This window comes from Mustela nigripes, chromosome 4 (assembly GCF_022355385.1).
Source record: "Mustela nigripes isolate SB6536 chromosome 4, MUSNIG.SB6536, whole genome shotgun sequence".
Classification (NCBI taxonomy): Eukaryota; Metazoa; Chordata; class Mammalia; order Carnivora; family Mustelidae; genus Mustela; species Mustela nigripes.
The window spans coordinates 116811119-116834040 of NC_081560.1; the positions used below are offsets into that span (position 1 = coordinate 116811119).

Below are 22922 nucleotides of genomic sequence, written 5' to 3' on the forward strand. Positions count from 1 at the left end.
TTATTTAAATGTGTGTATTTCTACTGGGTCTCATTGATGAAGGAGTTATGAAATATATTTCAATATTCTCTCTCTCCCCCAGAAGGGTAACCCAAATACCACCCCACCCTATTGCTCTAGTTCTTGTAAAGAAGTCCTTTGTCTAATAATTAACAATGCTATTTTGAATTTTACCAATGAACATAAACAGAATCAACAAGCTTAGTAGCTGCCTCACATTCACAGGAGAATCAGAAAGGTGTTTTTGAATGAAGGTCTCAGTGGTTACAGGATTTTGTTCAAAGTGAGGATGACTTTTATTTGTAAACCAGTAGCAAAATGTCTAGAGCTATGCTGGTTAAATTGGCTCTCCGGAGGGGCGCCTGGGTGGCTCAGTGGGTTAAGCATCTGCCTTTGGCTCAGGTCATGATCCCAGGGTCCTGGGATCCAGGTCCGCGTCAGGAGTCTGCTTCTGCTTCTCCTTCTGCCCCTTCCCCTGGCATTTGCTGATTACTGTGGCATAAATACTCCCACCCCTGACGAGTGGGAGATGATTTTGTTGAAGTTGTTTCACCAAGTAAATATTTACATATGAAGCTCATCTTCCATTCCCCCAACACATCGGTCCACACAAATATGTATACTTTGATTCTTCTTCTGACTACTCAAAAAGGACGGAGAGAAACAGCTGTCTTCTGGGCATGAAATTGCCAGGTAAGAGCTACACAGCTGGGAAGAGAAAACCAAACCAGGTAACTCTGATCCTTTTCTTTGGAAGAGACTAAGTTTGAAACGTCACCTTTTTTTTTGGACCCAAATGGAGACTCCAAGAGTTCTAGTGTTTCTCCTAAAAGGATGGTGACCATGGTGAACTCCTCTGGGCAAAAGAAAATTCTAAATACAAAGCTCTTCCAAAACGTTAACCGTGGCAACCACCGTTATGGTTACCCAGGATAACCAAAAAAAAAATCACAGAATCCAGGTTCAACGGTCCACAGACCACTTGTCCAAAATGGAGATAGAATTCAGTCCTTTAACTTTTTCTACTTCTCCATGCGAGCCCACAAGGATTAGGAAGCTTTCCTTAGCATTAATTCAATCTGGGAAAACTTTAATCTCCGTGCAATATCCAGGGAACTCTCACCACGCTGAGGAGAAAAAGAAATCAGAGTTATTTGTCTCTGATACAGTCCAACATCAAAGCCAAAGTTCTAGTAAACAGTCCAGATCGACTGATTCACACTCTTAGCAATGGCCTTAAATGTCATTTGGCTCTAACAGTAATAGGATAAATTAATTGCTTAATGAGGACAGTATTTTTTGCTCTTAAAAACATCAGAGGCAATTAATTCACTACGACAAAAAGCCAAACTCAGAAGACGATGCTGCTAGAAGGGACCTCGGATGCTTGTCCACAGATGCTTACCTTGTTCTTGATCGTGGGGTCAGCACGAGCTTCCAGAAGCAGAGGGATAAGGGTCTGGTTTCTCATTTGGCAGGCGTAATGCAGGGCTGTGTAGCCATACTGAAACAGAGGACCAAACAGTGCATCTGCGCTCTTGGTATAATTTAAAACACTAACTACAAGTCAAAAGAAATGTCTAGGTGGGGTGTCTGTGCCCCCCAGTTTTGGCTTTCAAAAAGCAGCCAAGCCACTGTGGTTTTGGCACGTGGACAAAATAACATCAGACCTTATTAACTCTTCTGAGATCATAGTGAATAATGTTGCGATCGCTTACTTTTATTGAGTGGTGAGATGGTTTAAGTGGAAGATCTGGCTCCCAACGTGCCATGGGGAATAAAGAATCTAATTACCTAAAAGCACAATGCACCGCATCACTTAGAGGTAGAAAAACGACCTGAATATTCAGACAGTTTTAGAAAAATGGTGGGGAAAGTGTGTGTGCACATGAGTGTGCACTCAAATGTCATCATGCAACTAGAGACACACAGAGGACCAGAAAAGTAGGGGCCCCAGGGCGGCTAGGTTGGTTAAGTGTCTGCCTTCGGCTCAGGTCATGATCTCAGAGACCTGGGATCGAGTCCTGGATAGGGCTCCCTGCTCACCGGGGAGTTTGTTCTAGCCTGTGCCTGCTGCTCCCCTTGGTTGTGCTCTCTCTCTTTCTCTCTCTGACAAATAAATAAAATCTTTTTTAAAAAAATCTTTGAGCAATTTTGACCACAAAGTTTTCAACCTTTTGAATTTAAATGAGAAGACCAAGAAAAATCTTCAACAAACCTTTCCCTAATCTTTCATAACATCTTACTTAGTACATTTCATATCTAAGGAAACGGTGGAGTGTAGTGGTCATCTACTCCAATTAATCCAAAAATCCTATTTTAAATAAAAGGAAACACATGCTTTGCATAAACTTATTCCTTTGTGTTCTCCCACACAAATTAGGGACCACAAAGAAAATACTGGTTCTTTTCGACTCTAATTTCAAATCGCCTACTTTTCTGATACTGAATGGAGAAGCCAAAATTTCATCCAATTAATGGAAGCAAATAAAAGTGCATACCAATAAACATTTGATTCATTTAAGGGAGGAAGAGGGGGACAGGGGTGAAAGGTAAAAACAAAACCTGATATTTAGAAACAGAAGTTCAGGGCTGCGGCCTGCTGGACACTGCCCTCGCCACCGTCTGGGCTCCTTGACCTGGATCCTTACCGATCTAGTTAACAGACGGGGACTCTTACAAGTGAGCTGGGAGCTCGGCTGCAGCAGCCGGTACTCTGGGCCAGGCACACTGAGAAGCACTTTAAACAGTCAGCCTTGCAAAGTGGGTGCTGTCAACATCCTCGCTTTGCAAGTGAGCAAACCTACAAGCTTATGACAGGCCACAACACACACAGGCATAAAGGGACAAGCCTAGTTTGACACGTAGGCATTCAGACTCCAGTGTCTTCATGACGGAAGATGGGAGTTTCTCAGCAGAGCTGCCTTTTCCCATAACTTCTCACCAAGGGTGGAGCAGTTCTTTTAAAACATGTCCTCATGTTGAAAATAGAACTACCTTATGACCCAGCAATTGCACTACTGGGTATTTACCCTAAAGATACAAATGCAGTGATCTGAAGGGGCACGTGCACCCGAATGTTTATAGCAGCAATGTCCACAATAGCCAAACTATGGAAAGAACCTAGATGTCCATCAACAGATGAATGGATAAAGAAGATGTGGTATATATACACAATGGAATACTATGCAGCCATCAAAAGGAATGAAATCTTGCCATTTGTGACAGCGTGGATGGAATTAGAGGGTATCATGCTTAGCGAAATAAGTCAATCGAAGAAAGACAACTATCATATGATCTCCCTGATATGAGGAAGTGGAGATGCAACATGGGGGCTTAAGGGGGTAGGAGAAGAATAAATGAAATGAGATGGGATTGGGAGGGAGACAAACCATAAGTGACTCTTAATCTCACAAAACAAACTGAGGGTTGCTGGGGGGAGGGGGTTGGAAGATGGGGGGTGGGGTTATGGACATTGGGGAGGGTATGTGCTATGGTGAGTGCTGTGAAGTGTGTAAACCTGGCGATTCACAGACCTGTACCCATGGGGATAAAAATATATTATATGTTTATAAAAAAATTTTCTAAAAACAACATGTCCTCTAGTCAATAAAGATGTTATTCCCATGACTTTCATGGCAAGAGCCTAACAACTTCAAGGCTGCCTGACTAGCAGTGAAAACGAAAAGAAAGCAAGCGAAACATAAAGAAAGCCAGGGAAAACGGAGAGGCGTCTAGGAAAATAAAGCCAGTAAGTTTGTAGGGGACAAATACACTGCCTGCACACAGCATTTTGAATATTCTTTCTAAACGACTGCACCCACGAACTTACACAGTCTGCGGCGTTCACGTCCACCCCGGCGTTGAGCAACATTCGGACAAGAGCCTCATTCTGCTTGGTCTTTGACACCTGTTACAAAGAGCAAATATGGAAGACGTTCATTGACAACACTTTTCTCCATCTTATGCCTAGACTATTCTACTCAACAGATTTATTTTAATCCAACCCCTTTATGGGTCTCTGCATCGGTCTTCAAATTTCCCCCACGTCCCCGCCCCCTCTGATATCAGGCAGGTAAAGCCTGGGTTCTCAGAGAGTGGTCCTGGGATAGCTGCATCAGCCTCTGGGAAATTGGAAATGTGAATTCAGTGGCCCCATGCCAGACCTCCCTCCTTTGCCTGGTAAATCCATGTTTAATATCCCAGCCCAAGCCCCTCTTTCCTCCAGGAGGCTTTCTCTGACCTACCGCCCTTGGTGGAATCTCTCCTCTGGGAGAAGATCACCTCCCCATATCACCTACTTTGTAGTAAGTTTACATGCATTTCTGTGGTTATTTCATTAATGACCCATTCTTCAGTCCTCTCTGACTCTCATGAGGACGACAAAGACACCTGTTTGCTTCCCAACTGCATCCCTCCCAGCCAGCCGTGTGTGCACAGAGTAGGTCCGCAGTGTGTGTTGAATGATCGAACGAAGGAACGAAATGAACAAGACTCCTCAGAAGTCCACGCTTCCTGCCCCATCCCCTGAGATTCTGACCACAGGACAGGTTGAGCAACCCTCCAACATCCCATTGCTTTAGGGAGGGCAGTTCTCAGGGAACAGGTGGGCAAGTCCTGAAGATCAACCCCTTTGCCTAGCAGGAAGCCCCACCCACTCTCCTTCTTTGTTTGCAATTCCCTCCCACGACAACATCTACACAGCCTAGACAGGCTCCCCCTTTCTCTGATGTAACTCAGTCCTTTCTGGTTCCTTCCTTTAAAATGTCTTTTCTCACCACTACAACTTGTGCTTAATTTTAAACCTCCGACTATCTTCGAAAGCAGGGCTGTGTGTCAACAAGCTCTAAACGAGCCTTGTTCATCACTCTTGTGATCGTTCTGGAAATGAACGGCAGATCCCTCGACTGCCCAGAAATGGCAAATATACCAATGTTCTGCACTAAATATGCAATTAATTTTTTAAGAACTTTTCCAGGATATAAGCAAATGATGTGTTTCTCAGTGACTTGTGTTTTCTTTTTTCCATAAATCCAAGCATCGAAATCAGCATTATCATATTTAATTAGAGTTTCACAAATTGTGACATTTAAATACCCAAGGAGGTAATTACACTTCCAATGGGCAGACATCGTCCTGGAGCCTCTCTTAGCAAAAATAACCAACGTCCATGGTCTATTAGCTATGGGGAGAAGGGAGCTCGGTCATTTAATTGGATTAAGTGACACATCTGCTGAGTCATCACTCAAGGATGGACATGGACTCCCGGGAACCAGATGGGAAAAAGGGAATGAGTCAGGGCAAAGCTGTCATTCCATTTTAAAAAACCAATGTAACCATTTCACACTTCAACTCATACTCTTCTATTCTTCTTCTATTCAACTTCAACTTCTACTCATAAAATGACTTGCGTTCCTACATCAAGTGTATCTTTTGTTATTCAGCTCTGTCAAGGGAAAAGGTTGGCTTTAAATTCTCTGTAAAGATGATTGGTGTTTGTCAACCTCTGGCTGCAAATATCCTGGGATCTGTTTTTTAACTCAAGACAGGGCAGGTCCAGAAAAATCGGAAACTCAAAGATGTGTGCAAAGACACAAGTGGGGATTTTTTTTTTTTTAAACATTCGGGATTTTCTGCTTTCTTCAGATGATTCTTAATCAAAATTAATTTAGTTTTCTAAATAAACATCTCACAGATGATTTTACCACAGATCAACCTAGTTGGCTGCCTTTCTTCTCACTTTCCTTCAATCCCAGCATTATGTGGATATTGGAAATGTCATTTTTCGAATACCAACCAGGAGTTTATTTTGTTACTGTTTCTCTACATTGTACTGGCCCAGCAAAACTTGCTGAGTCATGCTGTTGATCTCTCCATTTACCCTTTGATCACACCTGTGTTACTTACCATGAGGAAATACCCGATAAGCAGAACGGGCATTAAGAGGATGATGAGGAGGTAATCAAAGAAGGTAAATTTTTTCTTCACAGCATAATGCAAGCAGTTTCTCTCTTTCTGAAAATTAAGAAAATAAAATAGAGAAATAAAGAAATTCTTTATTAACATTTGTCTCAAATTTCATATTTTCAGATTGCCATATCAAAAAGTTTCATTCATGGGGCACTTGGCTGGCTCAGTTGGTAGAGCATGCAAACTTTTGATCTCACGGTCATGAGTTCAAGCCCCATGTTAGGCAGGAGAGTTTACTTTAAAAAGGAGGCAGGGGGCACCTGGGTGGCTCAGTGGGTTGAGCCTCTGCCTTTGACTCAGGTCATGATCTCAGAGTCCTGAGATCAAGTCCCACATCAGGCTCTCTGCTCAACGGGGATCCTGCTTCCCCCTCTCTCTGCCTGCCTCTCTGCCTACTTGTTATCTCTCTCTCTCTCTCTGTTGAATAAGTGAATAAAATCTTTAAAAAAAAAAAAAAGACTACATTATTTAAAAAAAAAAAGGTTAGTTTACGCTTTTTATTTTTATGGTGGGTACCCATGGCAACTCTTTCTGTGGAGAGTATCTGATTAATAAGTCCATGTCTCCATTGATGAGAATGTCAAACACAGTATAGTCTACAGATTCTCAGGGCGGGTGCCTAGGTGGCTCAGTCAGTTAAGCAACCAGCTCTTGGTTTTGGCTCATGTCATGATCTCAGGGTTGGGGGATGGAGTCCGCATGTGGGCTCTGTGGGAAGTCTGCTTGAGATTCTCTCTCTCTCTCTCTCTCTCTCTCCCCTTCTGCTTCTTCCCCCACTCACATGTGCTCTCTAGCTCTCAAAAAATCTATGAATAAATTTTTTTTCTAAAGATTTTATTTATATATTTGAGAGAGAATGAGTGAGAGAGAGCATGAGAGAGGTGAAGGTCAGAGGGAGGAGCAGACTCCCCAAGGAGCTGGGAGCCTGATGCGGGACTCGATCCTGGAAGTCCGGGATCATGACCTGAGCTGAAGATAGTCGCCCAACCAACTGAGCCACCCAGGCGCCCCATAAATTTTTTTTTTTTAAAAAGATGGATTCTCACATGCATGTTAGTTTTTTGGGGGAAAAATACATTGAGATATAAACATAGGACTGAATTCAGTGTGAAAAGCTATCATTATCCCTGACTCATCTATGGTATATGATTACTCATTTTGTGGTTTATGGGAAAATCTTAACCACGTGGCATATATTTTCCTGTTCCTACATGCATACACGCAGTGCTGGAAGAATGGAGTTAAATTAATTTAATTCTTCAAATATGTGAATATTTGTCAGGCAACAGACTTAAGCTTCTAGAGGTTGTGGGGGGATGTAAAGCTTCCGGGCCTCATAATCAAACAAAGGTAGACAGAAACAAGCCCAATAAATGTAATGCAAAACAGTCCATGGTGACTGGAACACCAACCAAATCAATGCGAAGAGAGAGAAAGCCAGAGAGAAAAGAGATGGTAGTTTCCACTTGGGGGGAGGTGCTATTCTTAAATAAGAAAAATTTTTGTTTTTTTAATATATATGTTCTTTGTAAAAATTTTGTAAACTAGACAAGGATATAATTACAGAATTTAAAATCACCCATTATCAAATAGCCCAGAAATAATTGTTGACATTTTGGCTGGATTGTCTTCCAGTCTTTTAACATGCATTATATGGGGACACCTCCTTGGCTCAGTCAGTTAAGCTACTACCTTCAGCTCAGGTCATGATCCCAGAATCCAGGGATCGAGCCCCTAATCAGGCTCCTTACTCAGAGGGGAGCCTGCTTCTTCCTCTCTCTCTGCTACTCCCCCTGCTTGTGCTTTCTCTCTCTCTGTTAAATAAATAAACAAAATATTAAAATAAAATAAGATCAAATGCATTATGTCGAATTTTAAAATGTAGGGTCATACTGCATGTACAAAGTCATGTCCGCTTTTTCCCATGCCCTTTAAAACTTTTAAACATAGGACTATAACAGCTGTATGACTTCCTATTGACTGGAGCTATTCTAATTTATTTAACCAAACCCTATCTGTTGGACATCTCGAAATTTTAACTTTTCATTTTTATAAATTACACTACTTGTGGACATCCTCATCCATAAAGCTTTGTCAACATTTCCAAATTGGTCCTTAGCAAAAGTTTCCAAAAGTATAATTGTTGACGTGAAAAGTATGAACGCTTTTCATATTGTATTGCTAAACTGGCTCTGGTAAAATCATAATGATTTAAACTTCCTTCCTGATCAACACGTGGTTTCCTTTTTTAATCCTGGTCAATTTGACAGGGGAAAACAAACAAAAACAAAAACAAACAAACAAAAAAATATATAGATATATATAATTTGTTCCATAGAATTGATGTTCTTTATTAGGTCTGTGCATATGAAATCACCAGCAGAACTGTGTGTTCTATTTTAAGGCCTTTGTTTATTTAGTACTTCTTAAAATAAGTCCTAAACATAGATTTAAGAAATGAGAAGGCACTTTAAATTATTAACATACCAAGATTAGCATTGGGGGAAAATTAAGATTAAGCATTTAAAAATGACTTAAAATATTCTAAAAATAAAAAATGGGAGCCAAATACTTCTTATAATAAGATCTCTAATTTTCTAAAGTATCCCTCAAAGTCCTTTCCAAGATATTCATAATACCAGAGGATCCAGTAGGGCTGGGCTCAGGTTCTGTCCCTTCCGGGCCCACCCCTGTGTCGACCAGCATCTCCTGCCCACAGCTTCCGAATAAGTATGTCTCCCAACAGAGGTCGTGAATTCGCAGACATCTGTCTTTGCCACTCGCCACAAAGCACACACAGCTAGGTCCTCAGCTGCGAGCTGGGGAGAGCGTGTCATAGTCTCCACTAAGCTGCATATCTGTGAGATCCCGTGCAGGCCTGACTTGCTTTTAAACCCAACCAGAAAAAAAAAAAAAAAAAAGTACAAACAAGAAGGCCTAGGAGCGATCCATTTTCTGGTAATATATTATTGCTCTAAATGAACTGGTCTTGAACCTGACTTGGAAGGGGTCAGGAGGCCCTACAGGCTGCTTTTCCTCACTGAATATATGTGAGTGGGAACAGGGCACTCATAATTATTACAAATAATGATTTTTTATATTTACTTGGTGTGCTTTACTTATTTTTTTTTAATTTTTTCAATTTATTTATTTTCAGAAAAACAGTATTCATTATTTTTTCACCACACCCAGTGCTCCATGCAATCCGTGCCCTCTATAATATCCACCACCTGGTACCCCAACCTCCCAACCCCCCGCCATTTCAAACCCCTCAGATTGTTTTTCAGAGTCCATAGTCTCGTGATTCACCTCCCCTTCCAATTTCCCCCAACTCCCTTCTCCTCTCTAACACCCCTTGTCCTCCACTTGGTGTGCTTTAAATGTTTCTTGTTGCTATGATGCACACACAGAAAGTTCAAAGGTGTTCTGAAAGGATGCTTGGGGCAATACACACATGTTCTGCTCTTCCTTGATTCTGAAGTTTCCATCGGCTAACCCTGCATCTTAAGTACAATCTTTATGCCTTTCTGTGTGGCTTCAAGGAACCTCTGGTTCATGAGCTTGTTTTTCCTTGACAAATGTCTCACTGGCATCCTTCAGTCCAAAAGCAAACTACAGGATCTTCTGGAGAACATTGACCCAGTAGATAAAAACCTAAAGACACAACACCACTGGGTCAATATTTTTTTTCCAGGAAGTCTTTCCCGTTACTTCTGTGATAGTGAGGAAGAGGAGCAGGGAGGGGGATGCCGGAAGGCAGGGAACAGCGTGGGGAGGAGGAGGAAAAGAAAGGAAGAAGCTCTCACTAGTCAAATGAGTGAACCATTACCTTTCTTTTCAGAAGTACAAGGACATACTGAACCACAAAATATGCCTGCTGAATGAACTGTGATTTATCCGGCTTTTTAGCCTAATAGAATAGTATGTATCTGTCCCTCTAAAGTAAGGCAAAAAAAAATTTTTTTGGTATCAGGAGCTACAAGTAACAAGAGAATGGCATTCACTACTTCCATTGCTATGAGGAGAAAGGATTACCATGGTCATTGACTCTCTCTACTCATGAGTAATGGCCTCACCCGGTTTTTGAGGTTCACATCCGCATTTCTTTTTAAAAGGAAGGAAACGATTCTCAGGTGTCCTCGCCTACAGGCACAGATCAGGGGCGTGTCTCCATTGAAGTCATCTTGCACATTGATGCAAGCGCTGTCTTCTCTCACCCATCGCCACACTTGACCCAAGTCGTTCTGGTAGGCCGCCTGGCAGATGGGCTGAGGGGGGAAACACAGAAGCAGATTTTGCAATAGGGGTATAATGAGACCACCCCACCCCCCATAGAAGAGAAATCCTCACGCAGTCACTTAAACCTTGCGTGTTTCCAAATTATAATATATTGCTTTGTAGGTGAGCTCTTTGGTCTCCCTTTGCCTAGGCTTAAAACTCAGCCTAAGTCCATGAGGAACTCTTGGGATTTCCCAGATTGCTTGGCAGTCAGATGTGTTTGCTGAAGGAGGAAAAAGGTGGAAGCAATACTGGAGATTCAGGTCAGGGACAAAACTGCCTGGTGGGTGGCTGGATAGAGGAGGCCTGTCAGAAAGGCAGGACTTCCCTGAAGACAAAATAGGCATGGGGGAGGGGGAGTTGAGGGCAGCCCTGGGACATGAGATGAAGACATCTGACCCCCTGTGCTCAAGGAACCCAGCACAGGAGCAAAGACCTATTTTAGACAAATAATATATAAACAACAAATTAATTAACTGCATTTGATGCTTTTTATCTCCAGAATGTTAGAAGGAGCTTTGCAAAGCACGGTGGGGGCTCACCAGCAAGACAGAAGCCTACCTCCCCTTGCTCACTTTGTCCCTCCTTCTGGACCTCTCTTCTTCTTCTTCTTATTTGTTTTTTTAAGATTTTATTAATTCATTTCACAGACAGAGATCACAAGTAGGCAGAGAGGCAGGCCTGGAGGGAGAGAGAGAGCAGGCTCCCTGCTGAGCAGAGGGCCCAATTCAGGGCTCGATTCCAGGACCCTGGGAATCACAACTGAGCCGAAAGCTGAGGCTTTAACCCGCTAAACCACCCACGCGCCCCTGGCTCTCTCTTCTGTTTTCAATACCTCATGTTCGGTTCCTTCCACGTGGGCCTCTGCCCTCCCTGTTCCCTCGGTGCAAACCCATTTCCCCCTTCTCTGCCCTCCTGGCTGCCTGCTGACCCGTCCTTTGTACCCTCACTTTATTTTTACTTTATCCATCTTTCCTGACAGGGTCGGCGCTGGTTCGTCGCAACCGGGTAACGGTCAGTCTTTTCTTAGTGGTTTATGATCGTGGGGCGCAGGCACCGACCGAGGGGAGGCAGCCGGGAGTCTGAGTTCAGGCTGTCCGCGCCCTGCGCACAGAGGCTACTTCCGTGCAGTCATCACTGGAACCCATCCGAGTCCTATCCCCAGTGCTTACACAGCACCGACACACGGTAGGCAAATACTGAATACCCTCAGACCGATTTTAATTTGAGAGTTAACAAAGAAAGAAACAAAGAAAGAAAGAAAAGACAAGACAAAGAAAAGAGCCCTTAGAATAATACCGGGCACAGAGATGGGACTCAGTTTATGGAAATTATTGTTCCTGCTCACTCAGTACTTCTTCAGTTTGGAAACAAAGACCTCCCCTGGGTGCCAGCCGCCGTCGTGGGGGATCAGGGAGGAGAATAAAACGCGTGTCTGCACCCCGTGAAACGTATTTACCAGCTGGGAAGACGGTGTGCGCATGCGCGCCCGCGCACAGCCTCAACAGTTCAAAAGTTCAAGAAGCACGGATTCGGGTTACTCAGCGCCAGCTGGGGCGGACCGCAGGGTCATTGGCTAATCAGTTCAGGTTCCAACCTGGCCAAACGCCACAACCTGTGAGCTTTTTTTTTTTTTCTTTGAGAGAGAGAGAGCTTGAGAAGGGGGAGGGTCAGAGGAAGAAGCAGACTCGCCACCAAGCAGGGAGCCCGAAGCGAGACTCGATCCTGTGACTCCAGGATCAAGACCCGAGTCGAAGGCAGCTGCTTAACCAACTGAGCCCCCCCCAGGCACCCAACCGGTGAGCTTTTAAAAGTAAAATGCTTTTAAACGCAAGGCCCCACTCATGAAAGAAACACCCCAAAGGAAAGTCAGCTGGGGAGCAGGGAAGAGGCGAGCTTCTGTACCCCAAAAGGAAACGAGCACCATACAGGGGTCTGAAATGCAGTAGGCAGTAGAAAAGCACAATCATACAACTCACTCTTCTACCCTGAAGTCATCCCTTGACTAGAACTGTCACCAGCTGGGCTTAGCAGTGTCCCCGGATTTTCTGTCTGGCCAACACAGAAGTGACTAGAGCCCTTGAAAGGATGCAAACTGGCTTGTCCTTGCCATTCTGCTCCTAACTCCTTGGTGACCGCGGACAAATATTTTCCCCTCATGTGTCTCTGTGTCCTCAGTCACAAAGCAAAGGAATAAAGTAAAAGTTGCTTCGTGTTGTCACACCCTATGACTGTCACACCCCAGACTGCAAGTCTTTCCCCAACCAATGCCTCCTCCGCATCAACAGTAAGGTCAACACGTAGTCTTTTTTTCTTTAAAAAAAAAAAAAAAAAAGATTTTTTTATTTTAGAGAAAGAGAATGTGAGCGGGGAGAGAGGCAAAGGGGTGGGGGAGAGGCAGAGAATCTCAAGCAGACTCCCCACTGAGCACAGAGCCCAAAGCAGGGCTTGATCCCACAACCCTGAGATCATGACCTGGGCTGAAATCAAGAGTGGGACACTTGACGGACTGAACCACCCAGACGCCTCAGAGAGCTAGTTCTTTTTAAGCACAAACACTGCACAGAAACTTCCCAGGGAGATGCCCTGTCACCTAAATTTAAATAACAAAAAAAAATGGAGCTAAATACAGCAGTATTAAGTGTTAAGACACTCAGTGCCAGGGGCATCTGGGTGGCTCAGTGGGTTAAAGCCTCTGCCTTCGGCTCAGGTCATGATCCCAGGGTCCTGGGATCCAGCCCCGCATGGGACTCTCTGCTCAGCAGGGAACCTGCTTCCCTGCCCCCGCCACCTGCTGCTCTGCCAAATAAATAAAATCTTTAATTTAAAAAAAAAAAAAAAAAAAAAGACACCCAGTGACTCTCAGGGCTTTCTTAACCCCACTCGGGGGATCGTACTTAACACATCAACCCAACCTTATCTTTTAATTTTTCTGAAGCTTCCTATATCCCAGCCACAGAGTTTCCGTGGGTCCCCCCCCAAAAAGAGGTGTAGGAGTTGAGTGAACCCCAGAAAAGGCTCTATGCTGTTGAGAACTCCCAGTGTCCACCAGGGGGCAGCTCGGGGTCACGAAAGCACGGACAAGGACAGGAGGGAAGTCCAGGGGAAATCTAAGGCCCAGAAAGAGGAAGAGGCTGTTCCCTGGGGCTGAGGGAAGTGTTATTATGGATTCTGTTGACCTCTGAAGCTTCTGGAACTTGGGAGAAGTCTCAGTAAAGGGGAAGCCCGTGGAGAACCTGGAACACTGTCGTGATGATTCTGACCCTTGGTACTCTTTCCATTCTCACAGCCAAAGATCTGAGGAGGATTTGTGCTTTTTGAAGCAAAATGATTCGGGTAATTCTGATGCACTCAAGAAAAGTCTTCTCAGAAAACAAAAGAAGACATGTTCTTCCCCTTCAGATTAAGCAATCCTAGGGAATGATCTCAAAGGCTTCATTTTATTGGTACAATTAATCACTGGCCGTTCTTTCTGATGACTCATGCACATTGGGATTTGGAAATTTCTTGGTAAGTTCTTTCTTCCGGGTCAATTAAAAGGCACAGGGTTTTGTTTTGTTTTTAGGTTTGCTTAGCCCCATGGAGCCTTTATGGAACATGAAGGAAGGTCCCAGAAGTGCTTGGATTGTGGGGAATTGTAGCAATGAGGAGACACAGAGGCAGGGCACACATTTATCTGTTTCGTATTCTTTCTCCTACAAGGTCCGCTTGGGAATACGTTGCCTTCGCTGCTGGGAGGCCAGAGGAGCCTCCCTGCTGACTTCAGACCCTAGAAGCTCTGAGGTCAGTGATGACGACCAGGAGAAAGCAGGAGGAAGAGAAAGGGCGCCTTCTAGTTGCCAGGATGGAGCCGATCAGAAGCCCAGATATCTCCCTCCTGCCTCAGACCACCCAACAGGTGAGTGCAGAGCCTGGAGGAAGCAAGAACCTCAGTCTCACAGCCTCTTTTTCTTTTTTTTTTTTAAGATTTTATTTATTTATTTATTTATTATTTATTTATTATTTATTATTTATTTGACAGACAGAGGTCATAAGTAGGCAGAGAGGCAGGCAGAGAGAGAGGAAGGGAAGCAGACTCCCTGCTGAGCAGAGAGCCTGATGTGGGGCTCAATCCCAGGACCCCGGGATCATGACCTGAGCCGAAGGCAGAGGCTTTAACCCACTGAGCCACCCAGGCGCCTGGCCTCACAGCCTCTTGAACACGCGGACCTTCTGGCAAACAATGGCTACCCAAGGGAGAAGAGGACTAAGCTAGAATGACTGGAGCACGGGTGATACCACGAAGCAAAACAACCTCTAGTCAGATTTGTGAGTCTCTAAATTCCATATAGACAGTGAGCCTTGTTGCCAGCACCTGGACAAGCCGCTGTCACCAGCACACCTTCGTATACCCTCCGTCCATCACTCTGACAGGCTCAACCGTCCATGCTTCCAGTTCCCCACATATCTGTCCCCTGTCTGGGACTCGCTCCAAGCTCCCAAGGCTGGTGCTCATTCCTCAGTGCTCAGCTCCAGTATCAACTATCTAAGAGGAGCCTCGGGTGAAAGATCATATGTGCAACCACCGCCCCCCGCCCTGTCCCATATATCCTCTCATCAGCCTGATGCTTCCTCAATGCCACTTTAAATTATTTATACTTATTTTTTTCAAGTGTATATTCATTTTTTTTTAAAGATTTTATTTACGTATTTGACAGAGAGTAGGCAGAGAGAGAGGGAGGAGGAAGCAGGCTCCCTGCCAAGCAGAGAGACTGATGCAGGGCTTGATCCCAGAACCCTGAGATCATGACCTGAGCCAAAGGCAGAGGCTTTAACCCACTGAGCCACCCAGGCGCCCCGCATATATTCATTTTTGAAACTGGTAACTCCAAGAGGTCAGGGTCCACTTCTATTTACTTATCACTATCTACCAGGAGCAGCGTGGGCCTGGAATGTGTGATCAGCAAATATTGTGGATTCCATAAATGGATGAGTGATCAAAGGAAGAAATATTTACAGATTTTTGGTCCTGGTTCCTGTTCCTACATTCAAGTAATCATTTCATCTTAAAAATGTGACTTGGTACATTATCGTTTGTAAAAATACTTCTTTAAGGAAAGAATTAAGAAACCTATTAGAGTAATGCTTTGTTTTTTTTCTTTTTTGAATACATGGTGCCAGTACTAGGGGTTCAACACACAAAGTAGAGAGAGCTGGTAAGATCGTGAAGGAGGCATCTTGTTTCTACTATCTCTGCCTTTCTGTTTCTCGTATCACGGAATGACTCGACGCTAAACCAGATCTCACCCTGCTCTCATTTTATAAAGTCCCACAGGGTTCCCAGCGTGGTCAGTATAAATTCTACATTTTCTTGACGTTTGGTCCAACAGCCTTCCCATCGCCCACAACTCTCTTCCTGTCTCCCTGAGTTCTTCCCCTCGACTCTACCAGCTCTCCCCAAAAGCCCTGTTTAACCTCTACTGCTCTGTGGACATTATACATCAATACAGTCTTTCTCCTACTTGCCATGTGCCTTTTTCTATAGTAACATCTGCCTCACTGACAAGCAGGCCCATGCCCAAAAGATTAACATTAATGGTGGGGGTGGGGGTGGGTATGTGTCTGTGAGTCCTTCTGCTCATAGATCTCTTTATCATTAGACTTTTCTAGGTTTAAAGAGATACATCATTCTGATATGACTTTCATTTCTTTTGGGGCCTTTTCCCCAGCTGACAGGGCCAAGAGTCTACAGAATGTTCTACAGTTCTCTAAAGCATGAATTCCTGACCTCTTTGAGTTGAGTTCCTACACATCTTCCTTCTTTCTAATTTTTGGAGTACTGCGCAGGGCAGTGCTTGTCTGCTGGATAGGGGTAGAAGGCAGCTCTCTGGAACCTGGATTCAGGGTTCCCTATTCTTTTTCCTCCGAGAAACAGGCAACAGTGTATCCGAGTGGGAAAGCACACTGGCAGAGAGCAGGGCAGTTAAGATCAACACATTCATGGAGGAAGCATGTGTCCCTCTCGAGAAAGCAAGCAGACACAGAGCTTTGCTTGTGCCTCAGTGGGGTAAGCATAATTCCCTTTAGTAGACAAACACAGGTCTCCTCTCGCAGCCCCCGATCTCCGGCCAGAAAGTACGTTTAGCTGCATTACTCTGGTCAAGTTGCTTAAACTCTCTTTGCCTCAATTTTTTTCATTTGTAAACTGAAGATAATAATAGTGATTCTCTTATATGGTTGTTCTGAGTATTAAATCATTAATGCACATGAAGTGCTTAGAACATGACCACATATGTAACAAGCCCTAATTAAATGTTTGCTGTGGTTGTAAAGAGTGTGAACAAATACATTTGATAAGGGCTTACTTGAGTCAGCCCTGTTTCAGCATCCAGCCTTCCCAGCATGGATAGATCATTCTAATCCAGGTTCTCTGGATTAGAGAGCTCTAAAACTATCCTCTGTTGCAGATGTTAGCACAATCCGGGAATGCTTCCTTGTGCTCTCCTTCTTTCTTAAAAATACTTCAGGAACATCCCCAGTGTCCACGGGTGGATGAATGGACAAAGGTGTGGCATATACATGGCAAGGAATATTACTCAGCCATAAAAAGGAATGAAACCTTGTCATTTGCAACATGGATGGACCTCCAGGGCATTCGGCTAAACGAAGTAAATGCGATACAGAAAAGCAAATATCATATGACCTCATTTATATGTGGCATGTAAGCAACACCGACAGCAGCAAAATAAAACCCACACAAACAAAAACAAAAAAATTCCAGCACACGAAAACAGATCGGCAGTTGCCTGGGGTGGGGCGGGTGGGGAAGGTGAAATGTGTTGAATTGGTGAAAAGAGTGAAAAGGTACAAATTTCCAGTTATAAAACGAATAAATCATCGGGATGTCCCGTACAGCGTGGTGACTGTAGTTAATTCTGTACCGTGTATTTGGAAGTAGGTAAGGGAGTGGATCTTGAAAGTTCTCATCACAAGGAAAAAACTGTGCAACTTTCTGTGGCGATGGATATTAACGGAACCTACTGTGATGATCACAGACAAATACAGAGTCATTGTGTATTTGAAACTATTGAAGCATTTGAAACTAATATAATGTTATGTCAATTATTCCTCCCTATCTCTCTCTCTCTCTCACTCTCTGTGTGTGCATGTGTGTGTATATCCCAAAATATACCTCTGGCATAATAATTATTTTGTGCTGAAGTCGACTGAGAGGAAGCAGCTATAAGGAAAGCTCTACCTTCCTCCCATTCAGCTAAAAGCCTGACATAAATTTATAAAGGAGCTTCCCCTCCGCTCTCTGCCAGGAAGGACAAAAGTCCCCCTTGTCAGCTCAGAGAAGTCACCAAAGGACTCAGCATAATAATGGACTGAGCAGCCCCAGTCCATTAGCTCCACCATATATTTGTCCTCCACGGTCTGCTACCCTACAAACTCAAAGTCTCAGTCTCTCCTGGGTCTGATTGCTTCTCTAGAAATGTATGGTCCCCTGGTTGAGATGCTGTCAGAGTAGCTGGGAGTTTCTCACTGCGGGGTGCTCCCATGGATATGGACAAGGCCCACACCAATAAACTTCTGTTTCTTTTTCTTTTGTTATGATTTCAGTTGTCAGATTTGCAGGGCTCCAGCCAATCAACCGAAAATGAGTAGAGCGACAAAGAATTTTTCCTCCCCTCTAGGGAAAAAAATGACAACCTTACCTCCCCAGTGTAGAAGAGCTTCCCACACTCAAACTGGGGAGTTGAACTCTACCAAAAGTCTTTTTTTTTTTTTTTTTTAACAGATGCCCCATGACGAGCACAGTTATCAGGATGAGCCTGAACAATGTGGACAATTGCTGAACCGCTATGCTGCACACCTGAAGCTAATATAACACTGGAATTAAAATTGTCTTTTTTTTAAAGATTTTATTTATTTATTTGTCAGAGAGATCACAATTAGGCAGAGAAGCAGGCAGAGAAAGGGGGGAAAGCAGGCTCCCTGCTGAGTAGAGAGCCCAATGTGGGGCTCGATCCCAGGACCCCGAGATTATGACCTGAGCTGAAGGCAGAGGTTTAACCCATTGAGCCACCCAGGCGCCCCTAAAATTGTTTTGAAAAGGTACTTTGAGGCAGTCTAGGACCAAGGAAAAGGCAGGCCTGGGGGGCTCTTGCCCTGTTCTTAATTTAGTGGTTCCCATTCTTTACACTCAGGCAATGCAGAGCTGTTGGCTGAGGGCAGAAGAGAGATTGGGACATACAGATGGGTCGGTTACGTTTATGTATTTGAGGGATTACTCCAGAGTGTCACACCTTCTTTGAAATCAGAGATGGAAGAGTCTCACAGAGGGGCCACCGCAGACCTTCTGCCTCAAGACACCAGACAGTAAGGCTGTTTTGTTTTGTTTCCTTTCAGAGGTAACCCCCACACGCAACTGCAGTTGCCGCTTACAGAAAACAAGCTAAGCTTTCTTCTGAGCTAAAAGGACCCAGTGGGTTAACGCTCTGCTTTCAGCTTAGGTCATGACCTCAGGATACTGGGATCAAGCCCCACGTCAGGCTCTCTGCTCAGCATAGAACCTTCCTTCCCCTTTCTCTCTGCCTACTTGTGATCTCTCTCTGTGTCAAATAAATAAATAAAATATTTTTTAAAAAAATAAAAGGGGGCACCTGGGTGGCTCAGTGGTTAAGCGTCTGCCTTCGGCTCAGGTCATGATCTCAGGGTCCGGGGATGGAGCCCCGCATCAGGCTCTCTTCCCTTCCTCTCTCTCTCTTCCTGCCTCTCTGCCTACTTGTGATCTCTGTCAAATAAATAAATAAAATCTTAAAAAAAATTTTTTTTTAATTAAAAAAAATAAAAGGACCCACTTCTCCTCAGAGCTTACATCCATTGCTCAGGCCGGATTGTTCCAGTCCTGGGCATGGAATAACATGCAGTGTTAGTTTAGGTGACATTTGGGGACACTGAGTATCTTTAAAACCTTGGGCAGAATCGGCGCAGCTCTAGAACCCACTGCCCTGGGCCCCATCCCTCTATCTAAAGCCAGCAAACACGCCGCAGTCCCCACAGCAGAGCCCAGGGAGAGTGTGCTCATACCGGCTGAGGGTCTCCCGATATCAGCCATGGGGGAGGAATGAGACGGAACGAGATGTCGGAACAGACACCTCCACTCCGCAAACAGCATCCTGGGCCCAGCTGACACTGGAGAAGATTTAACACTTACTCCCAGTACAAACCTGCCACTAGAGCTAGTCCTACTAATGACTTTACAATCCTCAGTGGTGGCCACTTTTACCTTAAGGGGAAAAAAAGAGTTGATATCAAGGGGGAATTCTGCAAGTTGAGAAACTATTTGCCAAAATGATAGTCAACTGCCTTCTTTCTGGAAACGGTGGACTTCCCAGGGATCATGTGTTTCACGTCACTGATGCTGGAGTTAGTGGACAAGTGTGCACAATCAGATGGAAGGTTCTAGAATCCACATGCCATGGATTGGCATGGCTAAAACATCTATTTCAACACTACCTTAGTTTACCTTTGGTTCAATATTAATTATGAGCTTTGAATAATTATCTTTGATCTTCTAGGTATGTTAGGGATTTTTAGGGGTGCATGCATACATGTGGGTTTGTGTGTGTGTGGTTGTTGGATCTGTCTTTAAGTACAGTAAATTCCAAGTCGCTTTGTCCTCCATATATTTGGAAAGTGAAACACTGATTCCACTTCTGGGGATAGTCTCATAGATACTGAAGGGGTTCAGGGTAAGTCTCCCCACTTTTAGCATGTGAAGTCTTTTGAGCTAGAGGCAATCAAGATCCAGCAGGCTCAAAAGAAAATTTTGCCCTTCCCTGAACTACTGAGAAGAAATTAAATTAGGGGTCTCTCCCAGAATGAGTTTTTCCAGAAATAAATGTTATCTGAGGGACCATTAGTAAAGCAGAGCACACATCTCATGGTTAAACATCTGTTCTCCTTTTCACCTGTGAATGGCCTTCTCTCCATTGAATCCTGGGTCCTACTGCATGCCTCAGTTCAGGATGGCATATGTACCTCCTTTTACCTTTCTGTCCTTGAACTCTCAGGTTGGTAGGGTTCCCATATATACAAAATAAAATTTGATTTTCTTCTGTTAATCTGTCTAAGGTCAATTTAGTTCTTAGACGAGTCAGAAGAAATTTTGAAGAGTAGAAGAAAATTTTCTTTTCCCCAGCAATACTTATAAACAATTCAGCAGGGGCGCCTGGGTGGCTCAGTTGTTAGGTGTCTGCCTTCAGCTCAAGTCATGATCCCAGGGTCCTGGGATTGAGCCCCCCCACCCCCAGTGTCGCTCAGTGGGAAGCCTGCTTCTCCCTCTCCCATGCCCCCTGCTTGTGCTCCCTTTCTCTCTGTGTCACTCTCTATCAAATAAATAAAATCTTAAAACAAAACAAAAACAATTCAACATATCTTACCTTGCCTTGACTTATTCAACTACTTGCCAAATCAACACCCCATCAACAAACAATTGTACTGCGCAGAGACATTTTTTTTTTTTTTAAACATAATTATTCTCAGGACCTAGATCGAACCTGGCTACTCCAAGTGTGGTCTGCCAAGTGTGGTCCAGGGACCAACAACATAAGCTTTGACGAATGGAGATGCATAATCTTCGGCCCCACCCAGATCTACAGAAAATAAAATCTGCAGTTGAACAAGATCTAGGTGATCTGTACTCATATTAAAATTTGAAAAGCCCAAGCCTCATAGCAATGCTTCTCTCCCATGGGTGGCAAACCAGTCACCTATGGGAGAGTCACCTGGGATGCTCCCCCAAAAGCTGTTTCCCGACCCTACTACAGACTGAGTGCGTGAAATGGACTGTCTGGGCTGGGGTAGTAATTGTCGGTTTCATATATATGATCTCTTCACCAAACTAGAATCACTGAGCAAGACACGCCCGGAATTTTAAACTGATCAACGAGTATACTGACTATAGAAAGACATGCACAGACACGCACCCACACAGGACAGGTATTAGAAACAATTGCAAATGCAGAGAAACTGTCTTTAATACGAGGAGGAGAACCACCCAAGGAGGTTGCGTTGAGCATTTGTGATGAAATGCAGAATAACCGGTTAATTGTGTTAGAGAGGAAAGGGAGTAAATTGTGCATAATAACATCATTATCCCTTACACTCTTGTGTATACATTACTTGTACTCCTTTGACACATTATTACAAATTTATTTGATTCTAATAGGTTACTTTCAATACAGCGGAAAACATTTTTTGGATTGATCAGATGGGAAAAGAAAAAACTCAAAGTATCACAAATATATTCTGCATTTATCCTCTTTTATACAAGGATAATCTCTATTTATAATTGCTGCTAGTGAATTTCTTTCAAATGTCAAGCTGAAAGGTGTCGCTCTGTCCGTGTGGTTCCATAAAGGAGCCGGTCTATTTTTGTATGTTTAGAAAATCCAGTTGGATACAATTTTCATTTTTCCACTGGAAGTTTGACATCAGAAAACACGACTCCATTAACTCCATTTTCAGAAGTTCCTGCAAGATCCAAATTACCCCCACAAACATCTAGACATCGTGACATAGATAGCATATTGCTCTCTCCTTGGACGTGGATAGAGTTTTAGAATTGCAAAATAATTGGCTTTAAAATTTTAAATATATCAAAAAGATGAATACACAGCTCTTTGTTTGGGCTTAACACTCACAGAAAGCTAAACAAGAAAAAGGCACATTTTTATGGGAGCAGGAAATTACATTTGAAAGGCAAGAGCAGTTTTCAACACCTTTGGAATCTTACTTCCAGAAAGATCACATACCTCAGAGTATAGGATTCCCATGCCGGCCCTTCGCAGATTGGCGTCGCCCTTACCGTTTCTTGAATCTTCTGAAAGTATTTCTGATTAACATAAAATCCTTCCCTGCCAAGAGAAAAGTCCCTAGAAGCTGAGGCTGGTGGCACGTCCTTTCTTCCCACACTTGTAGAATGCTCTTCCAATAACACAGGCAGCAACACACCTACTAGAGAGCCCAGCCCAACGCAACACGGGCATTGGTTTACAGCGCAATGACCTAAGTGTGCATCATCTAAAGTTACATGCCCGAGGAACCGGTTTCTGAGTCACATTTGCTCTGCCAGTAGTGATATGTGGAGAGAAGGGAGCAAAGTCCAGGGGAAAGGGAAGTTCCCAGCCTCACAGGAAGGACTCGGGGTTCAAAATAGGGCATGGTAGTTAAGACATTTCCTAATTGAAATCTGGTTTTCAGTGGCTATTGAGAAAGGCTAGGGATGAGCAGACTTGCTTGTTAGAACCATGTATATCTACCCCGGGCTTGACTTTCATGAAAAATAATCCTGAAGGGGCACCTGAGCGGCTCAGTCTGTTAGGCAGCCGACTCTTGATTTTGGCTCAGGGCATGGTCTCAGGGTCCTGAGATGGAGCCCACTGTCAGACTCCACACTCAGCATGGATTTGCTCAAGATCATCTCCTTTTTTTTTTCTTTTTTTAAGATTTTATTTATTTATTTGACAGAGATCACAAGTAGGCAGAGAGGCAGGCATAGAGAGAGAGAGGCGGAAGCAGGCCCCCCAACAAGCAGAGAGCCTGATGCGGGGCTCGAACCCAGGACCCTGGGATCATGACCTGAGCTGAAAGCAGAGGCTTTAACCCACTGAGCCACCCTGGTGCCC

At 44.0% G+C, this 22922-nt stretch overlaps 1 protein-coding gene and 1 long non-coding RNA gene across 2 annotated transcripts; one reads left to right on the plus strand and one right to left on the minus strand.

The window, feature by feature from the left end:
• Positions 1-972: 972 nt before the first annotated feature.
• Positions 973-22328, minus strand: ANKRD22 (ankyrin repeat domain 22). The gene is made up of 6 exons (XM_059397390.1): positions 22050-22328; positions 10047-10238; positions 5908-6015; positions 3833-3910; positions 1406-1504; positions 973-1127 (listed from the first exon to the last, which is right to left on the minus strand). Exons 1-6 carry the CDS (start codon positions 22068-22070, stop codon positions 1050-1052), a joined length of 576 nt encoding a protein of 191 aa, XP_059253373.1. The 5' UTR covers positions 22071-22328; the 3' UTR covers positions 973-1049.
• Positions 13338-20240, plus strand: LOC132016205 (uncharacterized). Its single transcript, XR_009403915.1, has 3 exons — positions 13338-13758; positions 13951-14146; positions 18029-20240. It is a non-coding gene; the product is annotated as an uncharacterized LOC132016205 (long non-coding RNA).
• Positions 22329-22922: the final 594 nt, after the last annotated feature.

Bases quoted from the DNA above. Each gene is read 5' to 3' on its own strand.
- ANKRD22 (XM_059397390.1), bottom strand. From the start codon at position 22,070: ATGGGAATCCTATACTCTGAG. The intron at 6,016-10,046 runs GTGAGGCCATTA...CTTAATTTTCAG, and splicing joins ATGTGAACCTCAAAAACCGG to AAAGAGAGAAACTGCTTGCA. The intron at 3,911-5,907 runs GTAAGTAACACA...TCTTTGTAACAG, and splicing joins TTATCGGGTATTTCCTCATG to GTGTCAAAGACCAAGCAGAA.